Genomic DNA, 22707 nt, shown 5'->3' with positions numbered 1-22707 from the left:
GTGTTATGGAGAGGAGACACAATGCACTTACTTTTCTGGCATAATAAAGTGCAGCAGTGACCAGAGTTCCTTCAGAGAATTTTGGAGGGGAGTTCCAGTAATTAGTAATCTATGGTTGGATTTAAAGTCTATAAGGGTTTTATACAATAAAGAGTCGTCATTCTTTAACCGATGTGCCTCATCGACTCCAAGAAAAGCCCAATTAATACTGCTCAGAACAGCCTGTGGAAAAAAGAAGTTACACGTGAGCCACCATTAGATTCTGCTGGATCATTATGGATCCATTAAGACAACATGACAGGTGACATACATGTCCCAGCACCAGGTATTGCTCACCTTATCCTTCAGTAAAATTTCATATGTTGTAAGTAGTGCGTTAAACTTCATCTTCTTACTCTGTTGATGAACCCACTCATACTCCCTTATCTAAAAGAGAAAATGACAAATTAATGAAAAATCTTATATGAAGGCTTCATCATGGATAAATGTATTCTTATAATGTGGATTATTACTTACTGTGTTTCTACTCCCAACATCTCCTATGTAAACCACCACATTTATTTCGGGAGCCCACATCTCAAACTCTCTTTGCCACGATGTTAGAGTAGATAAGGGCACCACCAAGAGAAATGGGCCGTAAAGAAGATGTTGGTGAAACAGGTAGGAGAGGAAGGAAATCGTCTGAATAGTTTTTCCCAGGCCCATCTCGTCTGCAAGGATTACACTGTTATTTCTGTAATAAAAGGAATAATATTAATACACAGCCAGGTCATAGGTATACAAGTACATTGCTACATATAAAATATTGGTCTGGGTTAAAAGATAAAAAAAGGGCATTTCCCCCCAAAAAATGATGAATTACAATAATGCAGCATAAGATCTTCAATGCAGACTGTCTGATCTTGAACACATCATGACCAAAGGCCACAACATGAAACCAGAAAAATACACAGTGACAAAGCTGAAGAGTAATACATACTTGCACCAAGAATGTGCTAGCCAGTTGAGACCTTCCAACTGGTAGTCACGGAGTTCAAGACTTTCGCCACCAAGATAAGATGGCTGCTTCTTGAGGGTAACAAACCGGGGTCTCTGTCTCAGGACCTGTGTACAGAAGACCGTATCAAAGTGGGTTATTATTCTTACAATCACTCAATTTTCAATAACGCACATTATTCCTGTAGTACAGAAAGGACATTAGTACATTCAAAAAGACATCAAGCATTTCAACTATAGAAAAGCTGTCACAAATATCACAATAGTGAGTGTACCGATGACCGCTCCCGGTGCATGTACACCTCAGTTTCCCTGCTGATGTAGGTGCATGCGCTGTAATGCCAGGATGTACTTCCATGGCTTTACTGCAGAACTGGTTGTGTGCCGGGAGCAGCAGAGATCAGATGAGATCAGAGGTTTGGGTATTCTTTTAGTTTTAACCTCCAGGATATCGGTTCATAATTGAAATGAAAAATTAATAATTGATTGAAAAACGTCCCAAATTTACGTGACATGTTCCCATTCAAGTAGCAGAGAATAGAATATGATTAGAAGGGAGCATTTTATAATGTTTTTATACAGCTATACCCACCTTGCAGTCTTTCACAGGGGTGGTCTTTGAGTTATTCCGGCTGTTGAAACTATCAATACAGTGTTGAAATTTCTTCCCTATGAGCGCACCATCTTCCCAGCTGCATTCAGCATATGGGAGTCCCATCCACTTGCACAGGTACTCCGGCTCATTGGAAGAGGAGTTCCTCCTGGTGTGAACTGCAATACAATTTATCAGACTATTTAGAGTCATAGGACAGTATAACACAGAAATAGTTTTTGTCCTATATTTTGCAGCACAAGGCTTAACATAGTCTAAGCATAATGGAAATGTGTGTACATATTCTAGCACACGTGTCATTTATGGGTTGTCTGCCATCTTGGTACCTCCTTCTCCTCTGATGTGGCTCCCCTAGTTGTCAGAGACAGGAGGTAGAGTCTTGTCATACTACACTCTGCTCTGGCTGCTATCTGAGGGCAGCGGGCGATAGATCAGTGACATAAAACTTGTATTCCCAAAAGCCACTTACACATTTGCAAATCTGAGGCGTCCACTCTTATCACACTCAGTGTGCTCTGGCTGGAGCGTCTGGCCCAAAGGTTGAGTAGCCAGAAGCATTCAGGCTGGACGTTCCAGGCCGCACACGCTGCCAATGTGTAGTAAGTTGGAAGCATCACACTCGCTATCGTTTGACCCCACAGCGCAATAAGATGTACCCTTATGTCTTGTTGCGCATGGGAGAGAGTATGAAAAGGTCTCACGGGCTGAGCCCGTTTAATACTCACGGGTGCTTGCTTCACAATGAAGCAAACGCCCGTCGCTAACACCTGCGATCGGTGGGTGCTGCCATCTTGGCTCCGATCGTCGCTCCCCGTGACGTCATCAGGGAACGGCGATCCATTGCCATGACAGCCTTGGATTATAATAGACGTGTGCAAAATCCCCATATACTGCCATACTGTAGTATGGCAGTATATGGTAGGATCAATCAGATAACCTAGGGTTACATTACCCTAGGGAGTCTTAAAAATAGTAAAAAACCTAAAAATTCTAATCACCCCCCTTTCCCTAGAGGTCATATAAAGTAAAAATTCTAAAAACACATTAGGTATCGCTGGCTCCGTAAATGCCCGATCAAAATATAATAAGTCACAAATGGAATTTTTTTCCCACTTCCCAATATACCGCAAAGAATATTAAATACCACCACTATGAAGAGCAATTTGTTATGCAGAAAACAAGCCATCACACAGCTCTTTACATGGAAAAATTAAAGAGTTTTATTTTTGAAGGTGGGGAGTGAAAAATAAAGACGCAAAAACAAAAAAGGCCTGGTCCTTAAGGGGTTACGGGGCCTACTCATACTGCAGAGGTACAGTGTAAAACATCAAAAGAGCTAGTGGGCAAGTCATATTCTGATGTAAAATAAATCAATGTTACATCGCAATGGAACGAATAAAAAAAGTTACAAAAACAAAGGAAAATGTTGTAAAAATGTAAATCCCTCATCCATTTCATCACAATAACATGCAAATTAGAAGGAATATTTGCCTAGGCTGAGCCAAATGAAGACAAAATGTAAAAGTAATAAATAACCTCAACTAAAGAGGAAAAAAAAACAGTACCACGTAGGCATTATTCTTTAATGTTCTCTAACTACTGCATTACCTGGAAAGTCAGAGTGTCCGGAGCCAGATTTCCCAGTCTTCACAGCTGTAAGCCAATGCACAGACCATTATATATACATGAATATAATTATACAGCTATATAACAAGGCATGTATGTGACCTCCAATGATCTGACATGTATTACAGTATTCTGTATAAAATACCTTACCTATGACCCTCTCCACTATCTGGTACTGCTTGTTCAGTTCCAGGGCCAGTTCCTGCTGGCAATTATAATACTCAAGATCTTCAGGAGAAATTTTTGAGATCCTATCAAAAAAAAAAAAAAAAAGATAGCCTGGACTGAATAAAAAAAAATACTGAAAAGTTTTCATTTCCTTGGATTATAAATAATGCAAAAAAATCTATTGAATATTTCTATATTATACACACAGGCTTGTATTTAATAAACTAAACACGATGAGGAACAAGGATGTGTGCTAGCCATATTTTCTACAGCAAGCGCATATCCTACTCCAGCTCGTTTCTGCGTCCCGGGAAGTCATCAGCGAGTGGAACATACAGGGTCCGAGGGACCCTTGTTTGTGTCCCACATAACTGCACACGTTGTATGTAGGGAGCCTAAAAGTTAAATGTGCTGCATATTTACAGTGAGATAATCCAACTGTACCATTGTTTGATTTCATCATCTTTCTTCTTAAAGTTCTCCAGCTTCTTCAGGCCTTTAACCTTTTGTTGCTGTAATGATTCCTCACTCTCCCAAGTGCTGTGAATGTAAGACCAGCCTTTCCATTTGATAAGAAACTGGTGTTCTCCCTCATCAGTTTCAGGATTGAAATCGGCGCAGGGGTCCCCATTTGCTTCAACAGCATACACAGTTGTAGGAGCTCCGGTAACTAAAATGTAAATGTGAATAAATGCAGATGCCAATAATAATAACAATTTAAAAAAAACAGCAGAGTTACTCCTAGGTGTAGTTAAAGTGGTTATCCATGTTTAGGAATAATTTAGGACTGGGCAGGGGCGGGTTATTTAAAAAAAAAAAAAATAAAATGTGTACTTACCTCTGTCGGCATTGCTCATGTCCCACGCCACGGTCTGTCTGATCTGTGCGCCGGTTTGTTAACAAGGGCCGGAAGAAGTCCCCTGACGGAGCACGGATCAGACAGATCACGGCGTGGGACATCAGTGGCGCCGGAGGTGGTAAGTACACATTTATTAAATAGCCCGCCCCAGCCCGGCTATAAGTAATTTCCTAAACCCAGATAACCCCTTTAATATAGTACACATACCTCCTTTCTTCCCAGTCCTGGAGTCCAACACTTTCTCAATGGTTTCATGGCTTTCTTCCTGTTCCTCTGCTTCTTCTCCTGCCATTTCTATCAGGTCATCAGAATCTGTTTCAAAGTCGTCATCTTCTTTGTAGCTGCAACATTAGAACTTTAGTAAATGAATACAATTGTATGATAATGCAATAAAACTTTAAATAACCACTAGTTTAGAAAAGACCGACCTATCTTCCAATCTGTTTTGATTGAAATTAGATGAAAATCTTATGTTCTTCTGTGCAGCATATACTGTACACATTATATATATATATATATATATAGTCATTCCTATTGTTTCATCCAATTACCGTATTTTCCGGACTATAAGGCGCACATAAAAACCTAGGATTTCCTTAGAAATCCAAAGTGCGCCTTAAAGTCCGGTGCGCCCTATGTATGGAGGAGGGCAGCGGACCCTACTTAAATAGGTCCCCGCTACCGGAGACAGCAGATCTCCAGCGGGAACTGCAGACCACGCGGCACGGACAACAGGCGCCATAGCGCGAACCAACTTCTGCCGCGTCGGTCTGCAGTTCCCGCTGGAGATCTGCTGTGTCCGGTAGCGGGGACCTATGTAAGTAGGGTCCGCTAGCCCTCCTCCACCTGAACCGACCCCCTTCCCCAGAGACCGCTCACCTCTTGCCGGGTCGGTCTCCGATCCGTTTCCCTGCCACGCCCCCGGACCCTGTGCCTTATAGTCCGGTGCGCCTTATATATGGAATTATTCCATATATAAGGCGCTGACTACTAATGCGCCTTCTCTGTAATTGCTTTATTTGTATTTGTACCCTATGATCGTGACAGCGCTGCTGAATATGATTGTGCTATATAAAGCTTTATTATTATAATACCACAGCTTTCCTACATCATAGATAGTAGACTTCAGACAAGCTCTCATTCACACCTACACTGACACCAAGATACCTCAGTCTAACTCACCTAACATTTTTGGCAGTCCTCCTCCGCGTCTGTCTCTTTGGAGCATCATCGTCGTCATCATCGTCGTCGTCGTCATCATCCTCGCTGGAATCGGCCTTTCTTCTTCTTCCACGCTGTGGTTTCTTTTGGTTTCTTGACATAGATCTGGATGATGATCTAAAAATTTAATATAAAAAAAATTGCTTAATTTGCATTTGCTAATAATAAGAAATCCATAGGTGTTTCTGAAATTGTAGTTCGGCTCCAAACAAATGTAGGGATTAGACCGTTGCTGGGGTTATTAAATGCATTTCCAATTACTGGTATCTTTCCATCTTCTTGGAAATACCTTTTAGATGCCAGTTGCCTGGTTCTGGTTTTTGGACTTTCTATGTCACTTTCACCACTGCTAGCATCATCATCATCATCATCATCTTCGTCATCATCATCATCATCTGAAAGTTTTTTATTTTCTCTGTGAAGATAACATTTTATAAATATATATAAAACAAAAATGAATGACAACAATCATGTATTGCAAAAATGAAATGAATCTCCACTTGAGGGGCTGAGATTTGCAAATATCTATTTTTTTTTTATTCTCAAGATAGCAACAGGCTATGAGTGAGCATGCACACAGCACCAATAAATGGCTGAACAGTGACCCACCTTAGTAACTGATTGGCTTAAAGGGTAATTCTATCTATATCCTGCTGTGAGCGCAGGAAGTGGAGTGCAGTTGGGGACACTGGAGCGGGAGATCAGTAAAGTATTTTTTGCTTTAAACTATTTGCAACCTCTAAGATTTATACAGCTGAAAAACCGATTTAAAAATGACCTTTCACTGCCTTCATCAACACCAAATATGGGTCTCTGAAAGGGGTATTCCCACGAAGACAAGATTCTAAAATATACTTAGGATAACACATAAACACATTCTCTAATTCTCAGCTATTTACAAAAATAAAGCATTTCACAGATATCCAACAAAACCTGTCTATCAGTCCTGGTGTTTACACTGGCTATTGATACAACCATAAATTTTCTGACTATGGTCGGATTTTTCTCATGAATAGCTTCTCTTGTCTGCATGCTGCAGTGCTCTCTGCCTCCTGCCTCTCCCCCTGCATTACAAGACCAGCTCATACACAGGCACTTTCTGCGGCAAGCAGAAGTGTGCAGAGACTTACTGTACAAGCTACAGGCAAGATAAGGTCTTTAACCGTGAGGGAAGCATATAGCAGAGAAGACCATGTGTGTTATAGGGGAGTTAGTAGAGCTGAGAGCGTCACTGTGTTTTATATCCATCTCATAGGTCTCATCATCTCTGATCTGTCTCATCTCTCAATTTCTTAGTGTCAGTGGACTGTTTAAAAGCTAAATAAAAGTGTAGATACACCTGTACCCTGATAATCTAAGCACATTGTCAGTACACAGCATCCCATAGCACAGAGGGATCAAAATGTGTCTGCTCAGAGAGTCACCGCTCACACCCTGGAAGTAAGGCGTTAAAAATGATCTTTATTGTGTAAACATCACTAGGGGATCACAATTTAAGAACTTTCTTTCATGGGCAAACCCCTTTGTTTGTGTCACCACGTCCTTATATATTGATTTCTCCAGTCAGATGGGTGGAGCCAGACTCTTTGTTCAGGCCCAGGACCACCTATCTGACAGAAGAGAGCCCAATTGGTATATTGAGTACCGTAACTACATAGCTTGGCACCACCCAACTGCAAGTACAGAGACAAAAAAGATGTCCATTGATCGTTTAGAATTGATGAGGAATATAGAAATCATTTCAGCTGGGTCAGAATCAGTAGAGTGGCAACTACTAAAGGAAGAGCTGGTGTTTAGTGAAGATGGTAAAAGATCTTCCTTAAAAAGGCTCCAAAGCGCACCATGTTGGCAGTCACTCATTCACTCACTTTTTGTGTAGGTTTCTTGTACTTCTCCTCCTTGGGCTTTCACTTTCAGAATCTGTGGTCTAAGAGACAAAGGTGTATAATCAATATATACATAATATATGAGACCCCATAAATACATGCGAAACGAGGATCCTTCCTGTGCCTATATTGTGACTGTAAGCTCTGGGCTAACCACATCACTAATGGCCCAAAATAAAAACAATGTAGAACCCTATGACTCTGGTACCAGGGATCACAATGTCTCTGGTGAGCATGGGTACAGAAATAAGCCCATGATGTGCCTGTGTAAAATAGTCCTGAGCTCCACATGTCCTGTAATACACCAACATGTGCCAATCCATTTATGTCATGCAGGAAAAAACTCTTACGCAAAATAACTCAAAACCAGTATAAGTCTCAAATAATAAAACATGTTACTACTCACTAACAGGAGCCATGACAGATAAGTGTACATACCCCAATATACTTCTCTACGAGATGTCGGCCCTTACCTCTGCTTTGACGTTGAATCTTGAAGGTTCTTGTCTGCTTCGGTTCGACCTTCTTACCCCGTATACATCAGGGTATTCTTCCCACATCTAAAAAAAAATGTAAGGAAACACTAAAGAGTCTGCTTTATACTCCTAACATCTCTGTAATAGAACTATTATCCCTCCTAATGATGGAAGTGGCAGGAATCTGGCCCTGAATCACAGATAATCCAATATTAGGGGATACATTTCCTAATAACAGAACAAGACGAATGAGGTTTTGTTTTCTCTCCTATTACATGTACATTTGCCTATTTCCTTTAGACTATCCAATAATCTAGAACATCTTCTAATCTTGATAATGTCAGAATAAGAATCAGTATATACATCACCATGTCTGATACCACATACAGCAGTGGCTTTTTTCCAACATGGCAAACCAATACAGCAGCTCTCCACATTATATTTGGATTGCAAGCTCTTGTGGACAGGGCCCTCATTCCTAATGTTACTGTAAGGTCTTATATGTCCTCCATGATCTGTAAATGTTGCAGAATATGATGGTTCTATATAAATACAGACTTAATATTTTGTGATAAGCACAAATTTCCATTTCTAATGTGAGAGTCAGTTCACATTTTGGTTATTTTAGCAATTTTTGGCATCAGTGGCAATGTTAGCCATATCCAGACCAGGTGCCAGGCTTTCCATCTTACCTCATCGTTACATAGTGGCACACAGTACTTGATGCTGGTTACCTTTTTCACGTCCGCAAGCCTCTCCTTTTTGGGAAGAGCCTTTTCTTTTGCGTCAGAGGTTGGTTCCTGCGTTTTGGAGCCATTGGAATCACACTCGGACTCAGACTGGCTCTCTGAAGACTCAGAGCTGCTATTGGATCTGCTGGCCTGCTCGCTGGCTTGCTCACTTTCTGACTGGCTACCGGATTCCGAGGCGGAATGATTGGATTCTTCAGATGCCGAATGGCTAGATTAGGAAGATGAAACACCAACATGAAACTAGTTGCAATGGGTGTGTGTACCTTTATCATTAAAAAAAACGCTATATTCTACAGAATAGAAATTCGTTAAAAGATATCTACCATCATATTTACAGATGTTAGATGTCCCAAACTTCCTTGCTTATATGTGTCAGGGGATGACCTCGCTTTTGTTATCTCCATGGACATCGCCATTCAATTAAAAACACTTTATAAAATATTCCAGTAAGCCAGAGGAACGCCAGCGCCTCTCTGATCCGCTGCCTGCTAATACATGCCGCCCCCTTCGTATTCATGGCAGCCTGGTCCAGCCAGGCCAATCATGACCACGCTGCCATGAATACGGAGGGGGTTAATATATGCCTAGCAGGCAGTGGAGCTGACAGGCGCTTGGGTGACGTAGTTCGGAGCATCTCCGGCTCACTTGAATATTTTTTTATAAAGTGTTTTTTTTATTTTAGAGAATGCTGATATTCCAGGAGATAACAAAAGCGAGGTCACCCCTGACAGATATAAGCAAGTCAGTTTGGGATCTACCATCAGTAAGTCTCATGGCAGATGCCCTTTAATTTTATTTTATTTTAACAGAATTGGTCATGGAGATTCAGTCAACAAAGTGAACATGGGATGAATTGGCAACAAAGAAGACATCTGTAATATAATAATCGGTGCAGTGCTCTTTCGAGGAGCCTTACATAGTTTAACAATTAAGGAAATGAAAGCGTCCTCATAGATTGTAAGCTCTTGTGAGCAGAGCCCTCATTCCTATTATTTCATCTAGCCAAGCTACTCGTCTCAATGACTTAATGATATTGTTTGTATATGTAACCCATGTTCTGGAAAGCACTGTGGAATATGATGGTGCTATACAAATAGAGATTTATTCATTCTGAATCAAAAAATTTTAAAATTCTGTGAAATTATAGTCTGTAGTGAGAAGCCATCGCAGTCTGTTCTATGTACACTATTATAGGTAAAATACTAATCACTGATATACCTTTCCTCATATGGATGAGAGAAAACTCATCCAGCGTTAGATAGTATACATGCCTCTCTCCGCCAGCAGGTGGCAGTACAAACACACGAGACGTTACTGAGAAGATCTGGGAAGCTGATACTAAGACGCCATTTTGTAACATAATCCACAAGCCTGTGCTCCTCCAGCAGCTGCTGCATTTAGTCAAAATGGAGAATTCTACAACATTCGGAGCACTAAATGTCATTAAGAGTCATTGACACATACAGAAGCAAAACACGTAAAAAAAAAATACTGCCCACAGTAAATTAACGTTAAACTGGTGGTATGTGAATTGTATATAAAAGATTTTAAAAAAAAGGAGAAAAAGCATAGCTGGGCTCTCTGCACACGCTGATCATTTACACACTTCTTACTGGGGACCTAAGCAGAAGTATAGATCTGCAAAGGGAAAATCAAGGGTTTTGTATACTAAAGGTTTGTTCCTTTTGAAAGGATTATTGTATTGTCATATTCAAAGATATCTGATCAATTCAAGTCCAACCAGACCATTATCATTCTAGGGCTTCATGCACACGATGTGGGCTATGGCTGGACCGGGACCTGGGCACAGAATACGTTTGGCTGCTGCTCACCCCTCCCCTCTCCATAGGGAGCCATGTAGCCCGCCTGTACGTATGGCGAGATCAATCTTTTTTCCATCAATAAGGTGTGCAATACGGCCATTCACATGTCTGGCCACTTTGCTCATTAAAGTGAATGAAACAGTACTGTACAGGTGGTATACAGCCCAAAATTTCTGTTTGTGTGCACAAGGCCTAATGGCACGTTCACACTTCAGGGGCCCTGTGTATAGCTTTCACACAGGCCAATGCACAGTACCTGAGGGAAGAACACTGTACACATGCTTGGCTTGACTGGCATAAAATAACCCATCAGTCTCACAGGTCATAAATCTAAGTGTTTAAGGGTACATTTACACAGCCATATGCCCGCCCGACCCCTAGCTGTGCGCTAGAGAAAAGGTGACCCCACCATAGAGAGCAGCACCGCACGGACGCACACATGGAGGAAGATAGAACATGCTCTATCGTTTCCCACATGTGTGGCAACGTACTGCTGCCGTACCGCCATTGTCATCTACAGGGTCATATATGTGGCCGCAAATTTGCAGCCTCCTATACATCCCCACAGAGGGCCGCCTGAATGTACCCTGGTGAAACCACCCCATTGCAGCAAGTGCCGCTTCCACATCATGTCTTCTGTGCTCCACAATGTAGGATCTGCTACAGATGTGGCACGGCTGTAGTTATCCATAGAAAAGAGCCATGCCACACTGACTCCAGGCTCCACATTCTGAATGATGACATATGGAGGTGTCCGAATAGCTAAGAATCACATATAAACCTTGCTTATCATGTTGTACAATGGTTTTGACCAGACGAAATCTCTGCCTCTAAGAGGTCAGCCTAGTAATACTACACAGTTCACTTCCTTAACTCTATTATAACCTGGATACAAAGCTGAATGACCGGTTAGTTTTGCAGGTATTTGTGACATTGCTTTTTATGGCCTGTGCAGACCTGTCTACAGTCAGGAAGCACGGTTCATTTTAAGTAAATTGACAACAGGTTTTTATGGGCAAGGACATAGGTCATGCCTTAAGACTGCACTGGTAGATGGGCATCTCTAACCCCAGTAGCTGACCACTGGCAGTATAGAGGATGGAGCCAGAAGATCCCACCACCTTGAGTGGTCATGCCATAGCACCTCAGCTCACCACTCTCTATCTGGCTTCAGAGACTATGTCATGAGCGCGGCAGCCAATCCCTGGCATTTACAGTGCACTAATGAGACCTGTGATTGGGGTCTGACACCAGGCCCAACCAACACAGTGTAATAATACGGCAGCAGAGGGATTCATCCTTAGTTCACCGGTTTGAAACCAAGACCGCAGGCTACAGGAGCTAAGCCTGAAAGAATGGTGGTAGCCCTACAGCCAATACTGATCTAATGCTCTTCATTTTTCACATATTTGCAGGACTTGTTCTACTTGTTGGTGTTTACACAGTAATGTCAGTTCCAAAATAGCAAATTTTTGGAAAAATCAATACTTACAAGCAACACAGGGAAATGTCTCCATCCCTACCCTACAATGCCACACTCAAAAAACTTGGCGTCTGATGTATGTATTGTGCGCCCCTGTGCGAGGCAGGAACCTACATTGTGAGCCACTGGTGACAGACTGCACAGCACTGCAAGTACAGTATGCTAAAACTATTACCAGCAACAAGATATACATGTATATATATATATATATATATATATATATATAGCATCCAATGCTGCGGGAGGCAGGTAGATACAACGCCATATGATATCTGCTGGAGAATAGCACACACTACAGATCTAAGGACTATTATGATGTAGGTGAGAAGGGAATGACTGGGTTCTGTGAGAATTAGAGGTTTGTGGGAATCAATACTCCTCACATCTATGGTCGGGTAACGCCAGGAAAAGTAGTCACAGCACAGCTAAAATGTGGGTTAAGGGTGAGCCAAACTTCAGGCTGCTCAATTTCCCTAGCTCTGACTCCACAGCCCATAGCCATGTTCATAGCATGGCGGGCACATGTTGGTGCCGGGGAGAGGGCGAGCGCTGCTCATCCCCGGCCCTCTCCATAGAGGAACAAGGCGCACAGCGCCATATGCTGAGAAAAGATAGGACATGTCCTATCTTTTCACGGAGTAAGCAGCGGTACCGGCACCGAACCGCTCCCATAGGGCTCTGTGCGCCCATTGCCGTCTATGAGGGACATATATAGGCCGTATATACGTCCCCCATATGGCAGTATGAATGCAGACTAAGGCTACATTCACACTACAGTACGGTCAACGTATATGCGGCCGATATACGTCCCCCATACACTTCTATGGGCTCACGGTGCCCTACGGGAGCGTTACGGTGCAGCACACGTGCGTATTACGGCACCGCGGCCATACATCGCTATGGAGAGGGGTGGGGGTGAGCTGTGCTCACCTCCTCCTCTCCCCGCGCTGCCGTGTGCATGTAGCCTAAGGGTGAAGACCCAAGTGGCGTTTTTAGGCCGTTTTTAGTTAGTGCGTTTTCACATCGTTAAAAACGCATCCGGTTTTTGAAAACGCATGCTTTTTTGTCCGTTTTTTATTGCGCAATTTCGGAAAACTGACAAAAACGCATGCGTTTTCAAAAAAACGGTTGCGTTTTTTACGATGTGAAAACGCACTAACTAAAAATGGCCCAAAAACGTCCTAAAAACGCCACGTGTGTCTTCACCCTAAGGGTGATGCCACACGTGGCATTTTGAACATGTTTTTGGCCTGTTTTTAAGCAGTCAGTCAAAAACGCATGCGTTTTGTAACGGACTGCTTTAAAGGGCACCTACCACCCCGATTCTACCTATAAAGGTAGAAGGGGTGGTAGGTGGATGGATGGGACGTGAGGATAGCCCTTTTTTGGGCTAATCCTCACGTCCCGGGCGTCTTTTACAAAACTTTATTACATCTATATGCAAATTTTTTTATGCGGCTACTGGGGCGTGGAGTAGCCGGACATTAGGCTACTAGTCGCGGCTACTCCACGCCCCAGTAGCCGTGTTACTCCGCCTACCAGATAATCTTCGGCGCGCAGCTCCTGGTAGCTGCGCGCCCTCGTCCGGGTCCCCTGCATTCTGCGCATGCGCAGAACGCAGGCCTTCGGCTGCGCGGCTCCGGGCCGGAACTACTGCGCATGCGCAGTAGCCGGGGGACTCGGACGAAGATTATCTGGTAGGCGGAGTAACGCGGCTACTGGGGCGTGGAGTAGCCGCGACTAGTAGCCTAATGTCCGGCTACTCCACGCCCCAGTAGCCGCATAAAAAAAATTTGCATATAGATGTAATAAAGTTTTGTAAAAGACGCCCGGGACGTGAGGATGAGGATTAGCCCAAAAAAGGGTTTTCCTCACGTCCCATCCATCCACCTACCACCCCTTCTACCTTTATAGGTAGAATTGGGGTGGTAGGTTCCCTTTAAAACAGGCCAAAAACGCATTCAAAATGGCACATGTGGCGTTTTTGGTCCGTTTTAAAGCATGCGTTTTCAGGCGGTTTAAAACCACATGCATTTTTTGACCATTTACCATGCGTTTGGCTGCCTGGAACCTGTTAAGACAATCAGGAAAAACAGTCAAAAACGTATGTGTTTTTAAACTGATTGAAAACGCATGCTTAAAAACGGACCAAAAACTCCATGTGTGGAACCACCCTTCATTGGGAACATAGTTGGGATCTTTCTGAGCAGATGCTAGTGGTGGGCAGAAAGGAGGGGGCCCAGCAATCAGTCCCATCCACATAACAACCAAAGTTGGTACTACAACCCCTTAACAGCCAAACTACAGCATTATACAACTGCTCAAGTAAAAAATTCATTTCACAATGTTGCCAATTTGCAACAAAAACATATTTTGCCGTGTCTTTTGTAGTTGTTGCTACTTGTGGACAAGGTAATGTGTAACATTATGTATTAGATGTAAATATGACAGATATACTCGTATAAAGTGTTACCCTATCTGGACCAGTTGAGGTCCATACATAACCTGTAGTGACAGGGAGACCCATCCAGGACTATTTTGCTGACAGTTGTCCTTCCATGATGATAGCAGCTTAGTGTGGTATGAGACAGGGAAGTGGTGCCCTCACAATTAAAGGCATTAAGGAATATCGTCATTACAGTATAATAGTAAATTGCATGTGGTATAGTTCCTTTATATTGGTTATTAGAAACTTAAAGCAGTTCAGTGATATAATGCCTGTCTGTGCATTTATATGTTAGGTTAAAGAGTTTGCTCAATGGCTAACAGGTGTCCCCATGCTTTTCTATGGGCTCATACACACAGCTGTGATTTCTACAGTCCTGTGTATCTGCCGACTGTCCAAGCTGCAAATATCGGGGCAGGTCCTATTCCTATCAGAGTTTGTCGCTGGGGCAGTCTTTTCTAATGTCACTGGTGTATAAAGTGGCCTTATCACATGGAGAATACTCTGATCTGTTTTGTGCACACTCATGGACAACTAGCCTTACATTTAGTTTTGAAACCAACATACATGCCTGGGCTATACATCGATGCCTTATACATATGAGATGTCCAGACCACAGCACCTCAATCTGAAAAGACTCAGGGTGGTGGCACACGTGGCGTTTTGAACCCCATTTTTAGGCTGTTTACGCACTCGTTTTCTGACCATTTTTGTCAGTTTTCCAATAATCTTAATTAAGATAATTGGGAAAAACAGTCAAAAACGGGTTTTCAAAAAGTGCGGCATTTTCAAAAAATGCACGCGTTCAATACCGGAGTGCTTAAAAACGGGTTCAAAACGTCACGTGTGCCACCACCCTCAGGGGGTAATAGGGAGAGTCCATATGCATTAGAAGCTGAACTGGACCCTCTGGCAGTTTCAGACTATTTTCATCTATTGGCGCGTTCACACGTTGCGTTTTGGTGGCATTTTCATTGCACTTTGAAACGCATTACAACACCTGAGGAGAGGTGATTTGTCTAATTACAGTACGGTTTCCATTTACGTTAAATAAAACGCACATGTAAAAGCATTTTTACATGCTACCATGCGTTTGGATGGTTTGAAAGCATTTTTCATCATTGCTGGAAGTGTAAGCAGTGATAACATTTTCACAGCAAACGCACCACAACCATCACGTGTGACCGCACCCCTAGACTTACCACAGACACCTGAAGTCACACTTCCAAAAATTTGGTGTAGCCCAGTCCAGGTTTTTCCTTACCAAGTCCAAAATGTCTTGGCTTTAATTCTTGACATTGCTGAAAATATGACTCTACAACGACAGGTTTATAAACAAAATAATAGATTTGTGTGATGTGTGTCATATATATGTATTGTTCATTCAGTGTAATTTTATGTGATGTGGTGGGATGAAGGAGGATTGATGATACTCATTGAATCTAGAATACCTCATCCGATGAACAATGTTACAAATAAAATTTTAAGTCTGGCAACTTAAAGGGAACCTGTCACCAGCGCACTATTTTACACTAATAACATGTGCCAAAAGCCCATAACATGACAAATGTACTGTTGTGTTTGTGGGATGTGAACATCAGGTGATATCGGCATTATAGTATAGTATGGTATAGTATAGTATGGTACCTGCCTCCCTGCCAATGTCCCCCTGAAGTCCTGGGGATGGGCTTCAATCCAAACAGTTGTCAAGATTTCACATAAAAGAAGGAAAGCTACAAAGTACATGTCACACTGCGGCTGGGTGGGGGGCAGTTTAGTAAAGTAAAGGCAGGTGACTAGTTCCCTTTAAGGAAAGCATGGGCGAGTGGGAGAAACAAGCAGCCATCTGTATGACGCCCCCCCGATAACAGACACAAGTGACAGGAAAGTAAATCAGCATCAAACTGCCAATCAACAAGAACACATTTTCTCCCGTTTTGGAGATATCAGTCTCTGTCTGATCCTCCTCTCATGTGTATGGAAGGGGACATTCAGGTGTGTGGTCCTGGCGAATATGTCTGTGCATCATAATGAGCTATAATATTGGAAGCTTCCGTCTGATCCCGAATCTATAAACTGAGGACAGACAGAAGAGCCACAGTGTCACAGATCACAACCCATATTCCCCACACCACACACACAGATGTCTGAATAACGCCCTAGGGTGATACCTTCCAGCGAGACGTTCTGCTGTAGGATCAGTTTTGGGTTTGGTGAGGGATGTAAGTAGGTAACATTATGTAAAAAGCTGCCCTACTTGCAGTAACACAGGATCTGCCATGTAAGTAACAGGAGAAGGTCAGTGGGTAGCTGCACTCATCTCAGACAATCACAGAGCGGATGATTGTATTACCAGAATAGCAGCCGGCTGGTGGGGGAGGGGAAGAGACAAACTCTGCAGCATTTGGAAGGAAATGGCTGATGTGAGCTACCACGGCTCTGCTCCCCAAATATAAAAGGGACACATCGGGAAGGTGGTTTCATATGGCTGGGGTCGGTCCGAGGGCATAACATTAGTTATGCAATGTTACCTCGACACGTAATCACACGACAAGTTGCTTTTTTTGGCCCGCATTTTCATTGCGTTTGAAATGCATTACAACAACTGAGGAGAGGTGATTTGCCTAAGAACATTACTGTTTACATTTGTTGTGTTAACAAAACATGCATTAACATTGCATTTTGTAAACACAAATGTTAACAGTAATGTAATTAGGCAAATAACATCTCCTCAGCGGTTGTAATGTATTCTCAAAACGCAATGTGTGAACAAGGCTCAGGACTAAAAAAATTTCAGCAGACCATGGATCAATGGAAAATGTGTTTTTGTTCCGTTTTGAAATGCTTTGAGAAAAACTCATGCTTTTATAGGATGCACTTTCCTTCAGGGCGCGTTCACACGTTGCGTTTTGGTCGCGTTTTCATTGCGTTTGAAACAGCTGATGAGAGGTGATTTGCCTAATTACATTAACGTTTACGTTTGTAAACTCAATGTTAACGCATGCATTAACAAAACGCATGCATTAACGTTTTACGTTTTGTAAACGGAAATGTTAACATTGATGTAATTAGGCAAATCACCCCTCCTCAGCTGTTGTATATGCGTTTCAAACGCAATGAAAACGCAACGTGTTAAAGCGCCCTCATGCTTTGCAAATGTCTTTTAAAATGCAGCAAAAACACCAAGATGCTATGCTGAGAAAAAAAAGATGTGTGAATAAGCCCTGAGAAAAATCAGTCCTTTCATTATGAACCCCCAGAAATTGTGATTATTTCCCCATTTATGCCACCCCCATACCAAGTAAACGTGAAGGGGGACATGCCTGGAGGTTCTGCCCGCACCTGCGCACCAGCTATAGCCTCCCTCATTCAGGCCTATACATACACAGGTAATATTCACACATCTACACCAGAAAGGGCCTGATGTATCCAGCGAGGCAGAAGGCTGAGGATGTCCTTCATGTACCAACCATGGCTGTATGAGCTGTGTATGATGTAATGGCCAGGGCATAGCCATACTCACCCTACATACAGAGGCTCCAGAGCACCTGGATCACATGCTGAGGCAACATTGCGCTTCCATTGCATTTGCTAAAACACTATACTGTTACTTCAGCATGTGAGCAAGGCTAAAGCCTTTGGAATGCATCAAAAACAGCAACGCATCGTGTGAAAGCGCCCTCAATATGTACTACAGGCTTTTGTAAAAAAAAAAAAAAAAATGTATATATATATCTAGGTAACTAAAATTTAAAAAAAAAAAGATTTTAAAAGCTAAATGTTTAACATGTTAATTCCACAAAACATATATATTTTCTGAATACTAAACTAAAAGGTCTTCTGCACAAAGGCATAAGAGCCTGTACGGCAGGCCAGGAGGTAGGTGGCTCTCTGCACGCTGTGCTGTTATAGAGTACTGTGTTTAGAAACAGACAATGGGGGACATTTACTATGGTGTTTCCGCCAGTTTTGTGGCGCTTTCACCGCATCTTCTGCTCTCCTACCTATTTATTAGCTGTCGGCGCCAGAAAAAATGACTTTTTCCGTCTGCTCCGACTCTTCTCCGAAAAGGGGCGTGGCTTTGGCGGAGTGGAAACTCAGACACAATTAATGTGTGTCGCAGCCCTTTTTGGGCGCTGTAAACTGGCGGAAAGTAGACCAAAAGAAAACTGGTCTAGCAGGGACTGTTGGACATATTTCTGGTGCTCGGGACAGATTTTGGTCTCGGCGCCAGAAATGTCTCTGCACAGCTCCACAATATTAAATGTGTATCTTCTTTCCCAGAGCAGGTCGGTAACAAAGCCAATGCAGACACCGACACTTTAAGTAAATGTCCCCCAATATGTCCACATGTAAAAGCCCACAATTTAAAAAAAAAAAAAAAAAAACAGTGGCCAATATGATGCAGAATGTATGTGTGGTATTTGGATGGTCCAGTTCTGTCCAAGTCTTCCCCGTGGCAGTAGTGGAAATATGCCGATAAGTGGGAAAAATAGAGTTAAGTATTTGTGTCAGGTTCCTGACATTGCAGCAAACAGGCAAAAAAAAAACAATTAAAAACAACAAAATTGAACTTATATAGCATATGCAGGTAATAAATCCCCCCAGACACCCCCTTTAACTGAAGTTATGTAAACAAATGTGTTCTGGCTTCCATAAATTTGAAAGGCAGGATCCAGTCCCATCACTGGACAAGGGGGGAACTTTATCAATCTTTTTTGTTTTATTTTCTCATTTATTTATCCTCTTTAGCCTATTTGATACAAAATTTGTGACTCATTTTGCAAATCTGATTCTTCTTAAAAATCAGGATGTGTGAATCTAAAAATATCTGCTAATTTTTAAGCAGTAAAAGTCACAATATGTAAACTCCAGTCCAGAGCAGGCGCCGGCAATAATTTAGAAGGGGTCGCCAAAGCATTTGAGAATTTTGTGTGACTTTCAGACAAAAAAAAAAAAAGTAAAAAAAAAGTAAAAAAAAAAAAGAACAAAAAAAAGCCCAAAACCTTAATAAAAAAAATCCCCACAAGTAGACAAATGTTTCCAGTCTTAAGTGTCCCCCATGGTGTTTATGTCCTAAAGCTGAAGTCAAACTGAAAAGCAACAAAAACAAAAAAAAAATTAACCTCATTGATTATGTCCTATTATTATTCCTATAAAAAAACAGGTGATGACAAACTCTATTCTGGGAAGTTAATTGAATCGGCAGACTGCTTACCGTATTTTTAATTAATTTTTAAAAAAAAACACACTGAAGAGTGAACATGCAATCGCAGAGGGAAATTCAGGCACACGGCGGCTGACAGCGTGTTTGCCATTTCCGTTTAAGGGTTAAAAGCAAGTCATCAGGCAAAGGTCAATAGGTTTGTGTGAGGCTTAACCCTTCCACGACATTGAACTCCTTCTAGGAACTGTGCAGCAAAAGCTTTGTCGCCATTCATTGGGGTGCATAAATTAACATAGTTTGTTGTTAATTAGGATGTAAATTATAAGTATGTGGCGAGGGTTAACAGGGCCCACAGGTGTTCCGGGAAACAATGTACAGATCACAGCGGGGGATAAGTCTCCGAGGATGGAAGTGAAGTACGGCAGGGATGGAGTAGGTATAATAGGAGTGTGAGGTAAGTATACATTGTATATACTGTAATACTGTTACATTGTATCTCCGCTCTTTCCTGTACAGCTGGTGACTGGGCTGGGGGCGTGTTGTGCACAGCTGACATCACAGTCCCGCCCACAATGCTGACGCCCCAGTTACCAGGAGGCTCGCCAGCCAATCACAGCGGCAGCAGACACCAGATGGCCTTTGAACTCCTCGAAAGCAACTTCCTCCTCCTGCGTGTGGAGAGCACACAGTGCATCAGTGAATGTCAGCCCAGAGCTGCCGCAGCACAAAGGGAAAGCCATTTTGTGACTGAAATACACAACCATAAAACACTGAAAATACTGGTTTCCTGCCCAAAACTGCACGGCACCCTCACACATTCCACAGGAACACAATGCTCCCTCACAAACATCAGTTGTCCTCCTCATAAAACAGTGGAAATACACAAGGATTTAATAGAAGAGCTAAAGCTTTATCTCAGGGATTTCTCTAAAATGGCTGCCAGTCACAAAATGTACTCCCAAGGACAGAGCAGACCAGGCGCTCCCTGCCATCTCCTATCCAACACAGCCCACTACACATGTATCTATCAGTGTCATATACTAGATACTGTATCACATCAGCCATGGCCACACATCACACTGAGAGCTCATCTACAATATTATAAAGTTCACAGGAAATGAGCTTTATCTACAAATAGTGACTCTCTCAAAGAAAAGGGAAGCCGAGCGTGAAACTATACGACAAGAACCACATCTTATCTATAAACCCAGAGCCAAAACACTAAGGGATTAACAGAACCGATCCATAAACCCAGAGCAAAAGCATTAAGAGGTTAACAGAACCAATCATTTAACCATGTCAGCCCCATACATACATAACATAATAATCTATGTGAAAATACATCCACAAGCACTGCTATCAAGAGCCAAATACAGGGACAAATATCCTCCATATAGCCAAGCAGACAAAATAATCTATGCAAATAATCTATCCAAGCAATGCGGTAATATTATATATTCTACCTTTACCAACACTGCTATCAGGAGCAACATATAGGAAATAGAAATACATCCAAGCAGCTGTAATATTATATTCTATACATTTACCAGTTTGGCTAACAACAGCAAAATACAGCAATTAATACAAAAAATATTTCATTAGACAATAAAATATAGTAAAGAAAAAAAAACAATTGGAATTTGTAAACAAGAGTTAATAAAAAAATCTAAGCGGAGATATTAGATATATATATATATTTATTACACACATATACATAGTGAATGTGAAATTTCTCAAAATCACTAAAGTGATAAAATGTGTACCGTTAATGTAAACCATGGCAGCCAAAGTAAATATCAACACAAGGAGTGAATGTGTATTACACACAATATATATATATATACACACATATACATGACTATTTAACCAATAACAGTATATACAGAAAAGAAAAGTTTATTCCACTATACATTAGATGTGCATGCCCAGGGGTAATATAGTGACAGGGTTATGTATGTAAACATTAAAGTCCCTGGAGACATTTCAGAGGTTGGATGAGGATGTACTTTACTCCCAGGCTTTACCTGGGGCCTGGTATGTAATAACAGATATAAAGCAGGTGTCCCCTGGATAAAATGGTGCAATGCAGTAGACACTACAAGTATCACAAGGTCATGTAACTAGCAGTATTATAAAAACCTCCAAATCCTGAGTGTATAGGTAAATCCCCGGAAGGGGTGAGAGCTGGATGGTAGAGGACACAGGCTGGAGGTGTCTCTGGGCCTCTCAGAAGTTTTGGAAAATCCCCTGGAAATTAGGGTGTGGCAATGAGAGTCAAGGTCAGAGCTTTGGGGGGACAATATAAAAGCATAAAATACAAGCAGTGGTGAGTAACTTGTGTATATGGAGGCAGTGTGAGAGCACATCTCCCAGCATGCCTCGGTGGTCGCTGCTGGGAGTTGTAGTGCCGCTGGGGCAGGGTTGTGCAGGGGTACAGGACAGGTGTGTGGTGGCAGGACAGACATGACCCCACATCCTCCCTCCCCTCCTCGTACCTGGATGCAATGCTCCGGGCTGAGCCGTCCTCCATCCTCTTGTCCCGGGTCACGATGCAGGTAATACTGGAGAAAGTAGTGCTGAGCTCCGGGCACTAGGAGGCTGGCGGCGGGCACATGCCGGGGTATATATATACAGCTATATACAGGCGCACACCCTGGGCCGGGGATACAGCTACGATGCAGCCGGGGATCGCGTGCGGCCGCCAAGTTTGCTCCGCTCGCCTCGCCCGGAGAGAAGATTTCTGATTACGTCATCAGATACAAAAGTCCGCAAAAAGCAAGAAAAACACCCAAAAACGTGGAGAAAACCCAGCATTTACTAGTAGTAGTAGTGATCGGAAGCTCCCCTATCTATTCCATGGACTGATCCGAGTCCGGGGACGCCGACACCGGAGATCGGCAAAACGGGAAAAAAATAAAAAAAATCGTAATAAAAGGTGAAAAAATGAGTAAATAAGGGGTAAATATGACGCCGGGGGTGGGTGCCGGGGAGGCAGGGAGCCCGGGGGTCGGCAGGAAGGGCTGCTGATCAGAGCGCACAAATATGGAGGTGCGCCATGAGCTGGGAAAACAACGAGCACTCCTCACCGCCGCCGCCGCTCCGAGAAACACAGAAAAAGGACAGTAATCAGGGATCCAGGGCCTGGCAGGGGCCCCCGGGGAGCAGCTGTGAGGGAGGGAGCCCACGAGGGG

The 22707-nt window shown here is 42.6% G+C and overlaps 1 protein-coding gene across 3 annotated transcripts in view; it reads right to left on the bottom strand.

Moving 5' to 3' along the window:
- The window catches only part of CHD2 (chromodomain helicase DNA binding protein 2), a 42567-nt gene extending 19968 nt beyond the window's left edge, over positions 1-22599 (bottom strand). For all 3 annotated transcript variants that reach the window (XM_072148558.1, XM_072148559.1, XM_072148560.1), the window contains exons 1-15: positions 22012-22599; positions 8580-8805; positions 7843-7929; positions 7352-7410; positions 5773-5898; positions 5445-5600; positions 4470-4603; positions 3848-4073; positions 3386-3486; positions 3218-3262; positions 1589-1767; positions 980-1104; positions 517-733; positions 337-426; positions 32-222 (exon numbers count right to left, since the gene is read on the bottom strand). In XM_072148558.1, coding sequence (XP_072004659.1) covers positions 32-222; positions 337-426; positions 517-733; positions 980-1104; positions 1589-1767; positions 3218-3262; positions 3386-3486; positions 3848-4073; positions 4470-4603; positions 5445-5600; positions 5773-5898; positions 7352-7410; positions 7843-7929; positions 8580-8805; positions 22012-22046 — 1997 coding nt within the window. In that variant the 5' untranslated portion in view covers positions 22047-22599. The remainder of the gene's footprint in view (positions 1-31; positions 223-336; positions 427-516; positions 734-979; positions 1105-1588; positions 1768-3217; positions 3263-3385; positions 3487-3847; positions 4074-4469; positions 4604-5444; positions 5601-5772; positions 5899-7351; positions 7411-7842; positions 7930-8579; positions 8806-22011) is intronic.
- Positions 22600-22707: the final 108 nt, after the last annotated feature.

The sequence above is a fragment of the Engystomops pustulosus genome, chromosome 4, assembly GCF_040894005.1.
Source record: "Engystomops pustulosus chromosome 4, aEngPut4.maternal, whole genome shotgun sequence".
In the NCBI taxonomy this organism is placed as follows: domain Eukaryota; kingdom Metazoa; phylum Chordata; class Amphibia; order Anura; family Leptodactylidae; genus Engystomops; species Engystomops pustulosus.
This window is presented reverse-complemented; position numbering and strand designations above follow the sequence as displayed.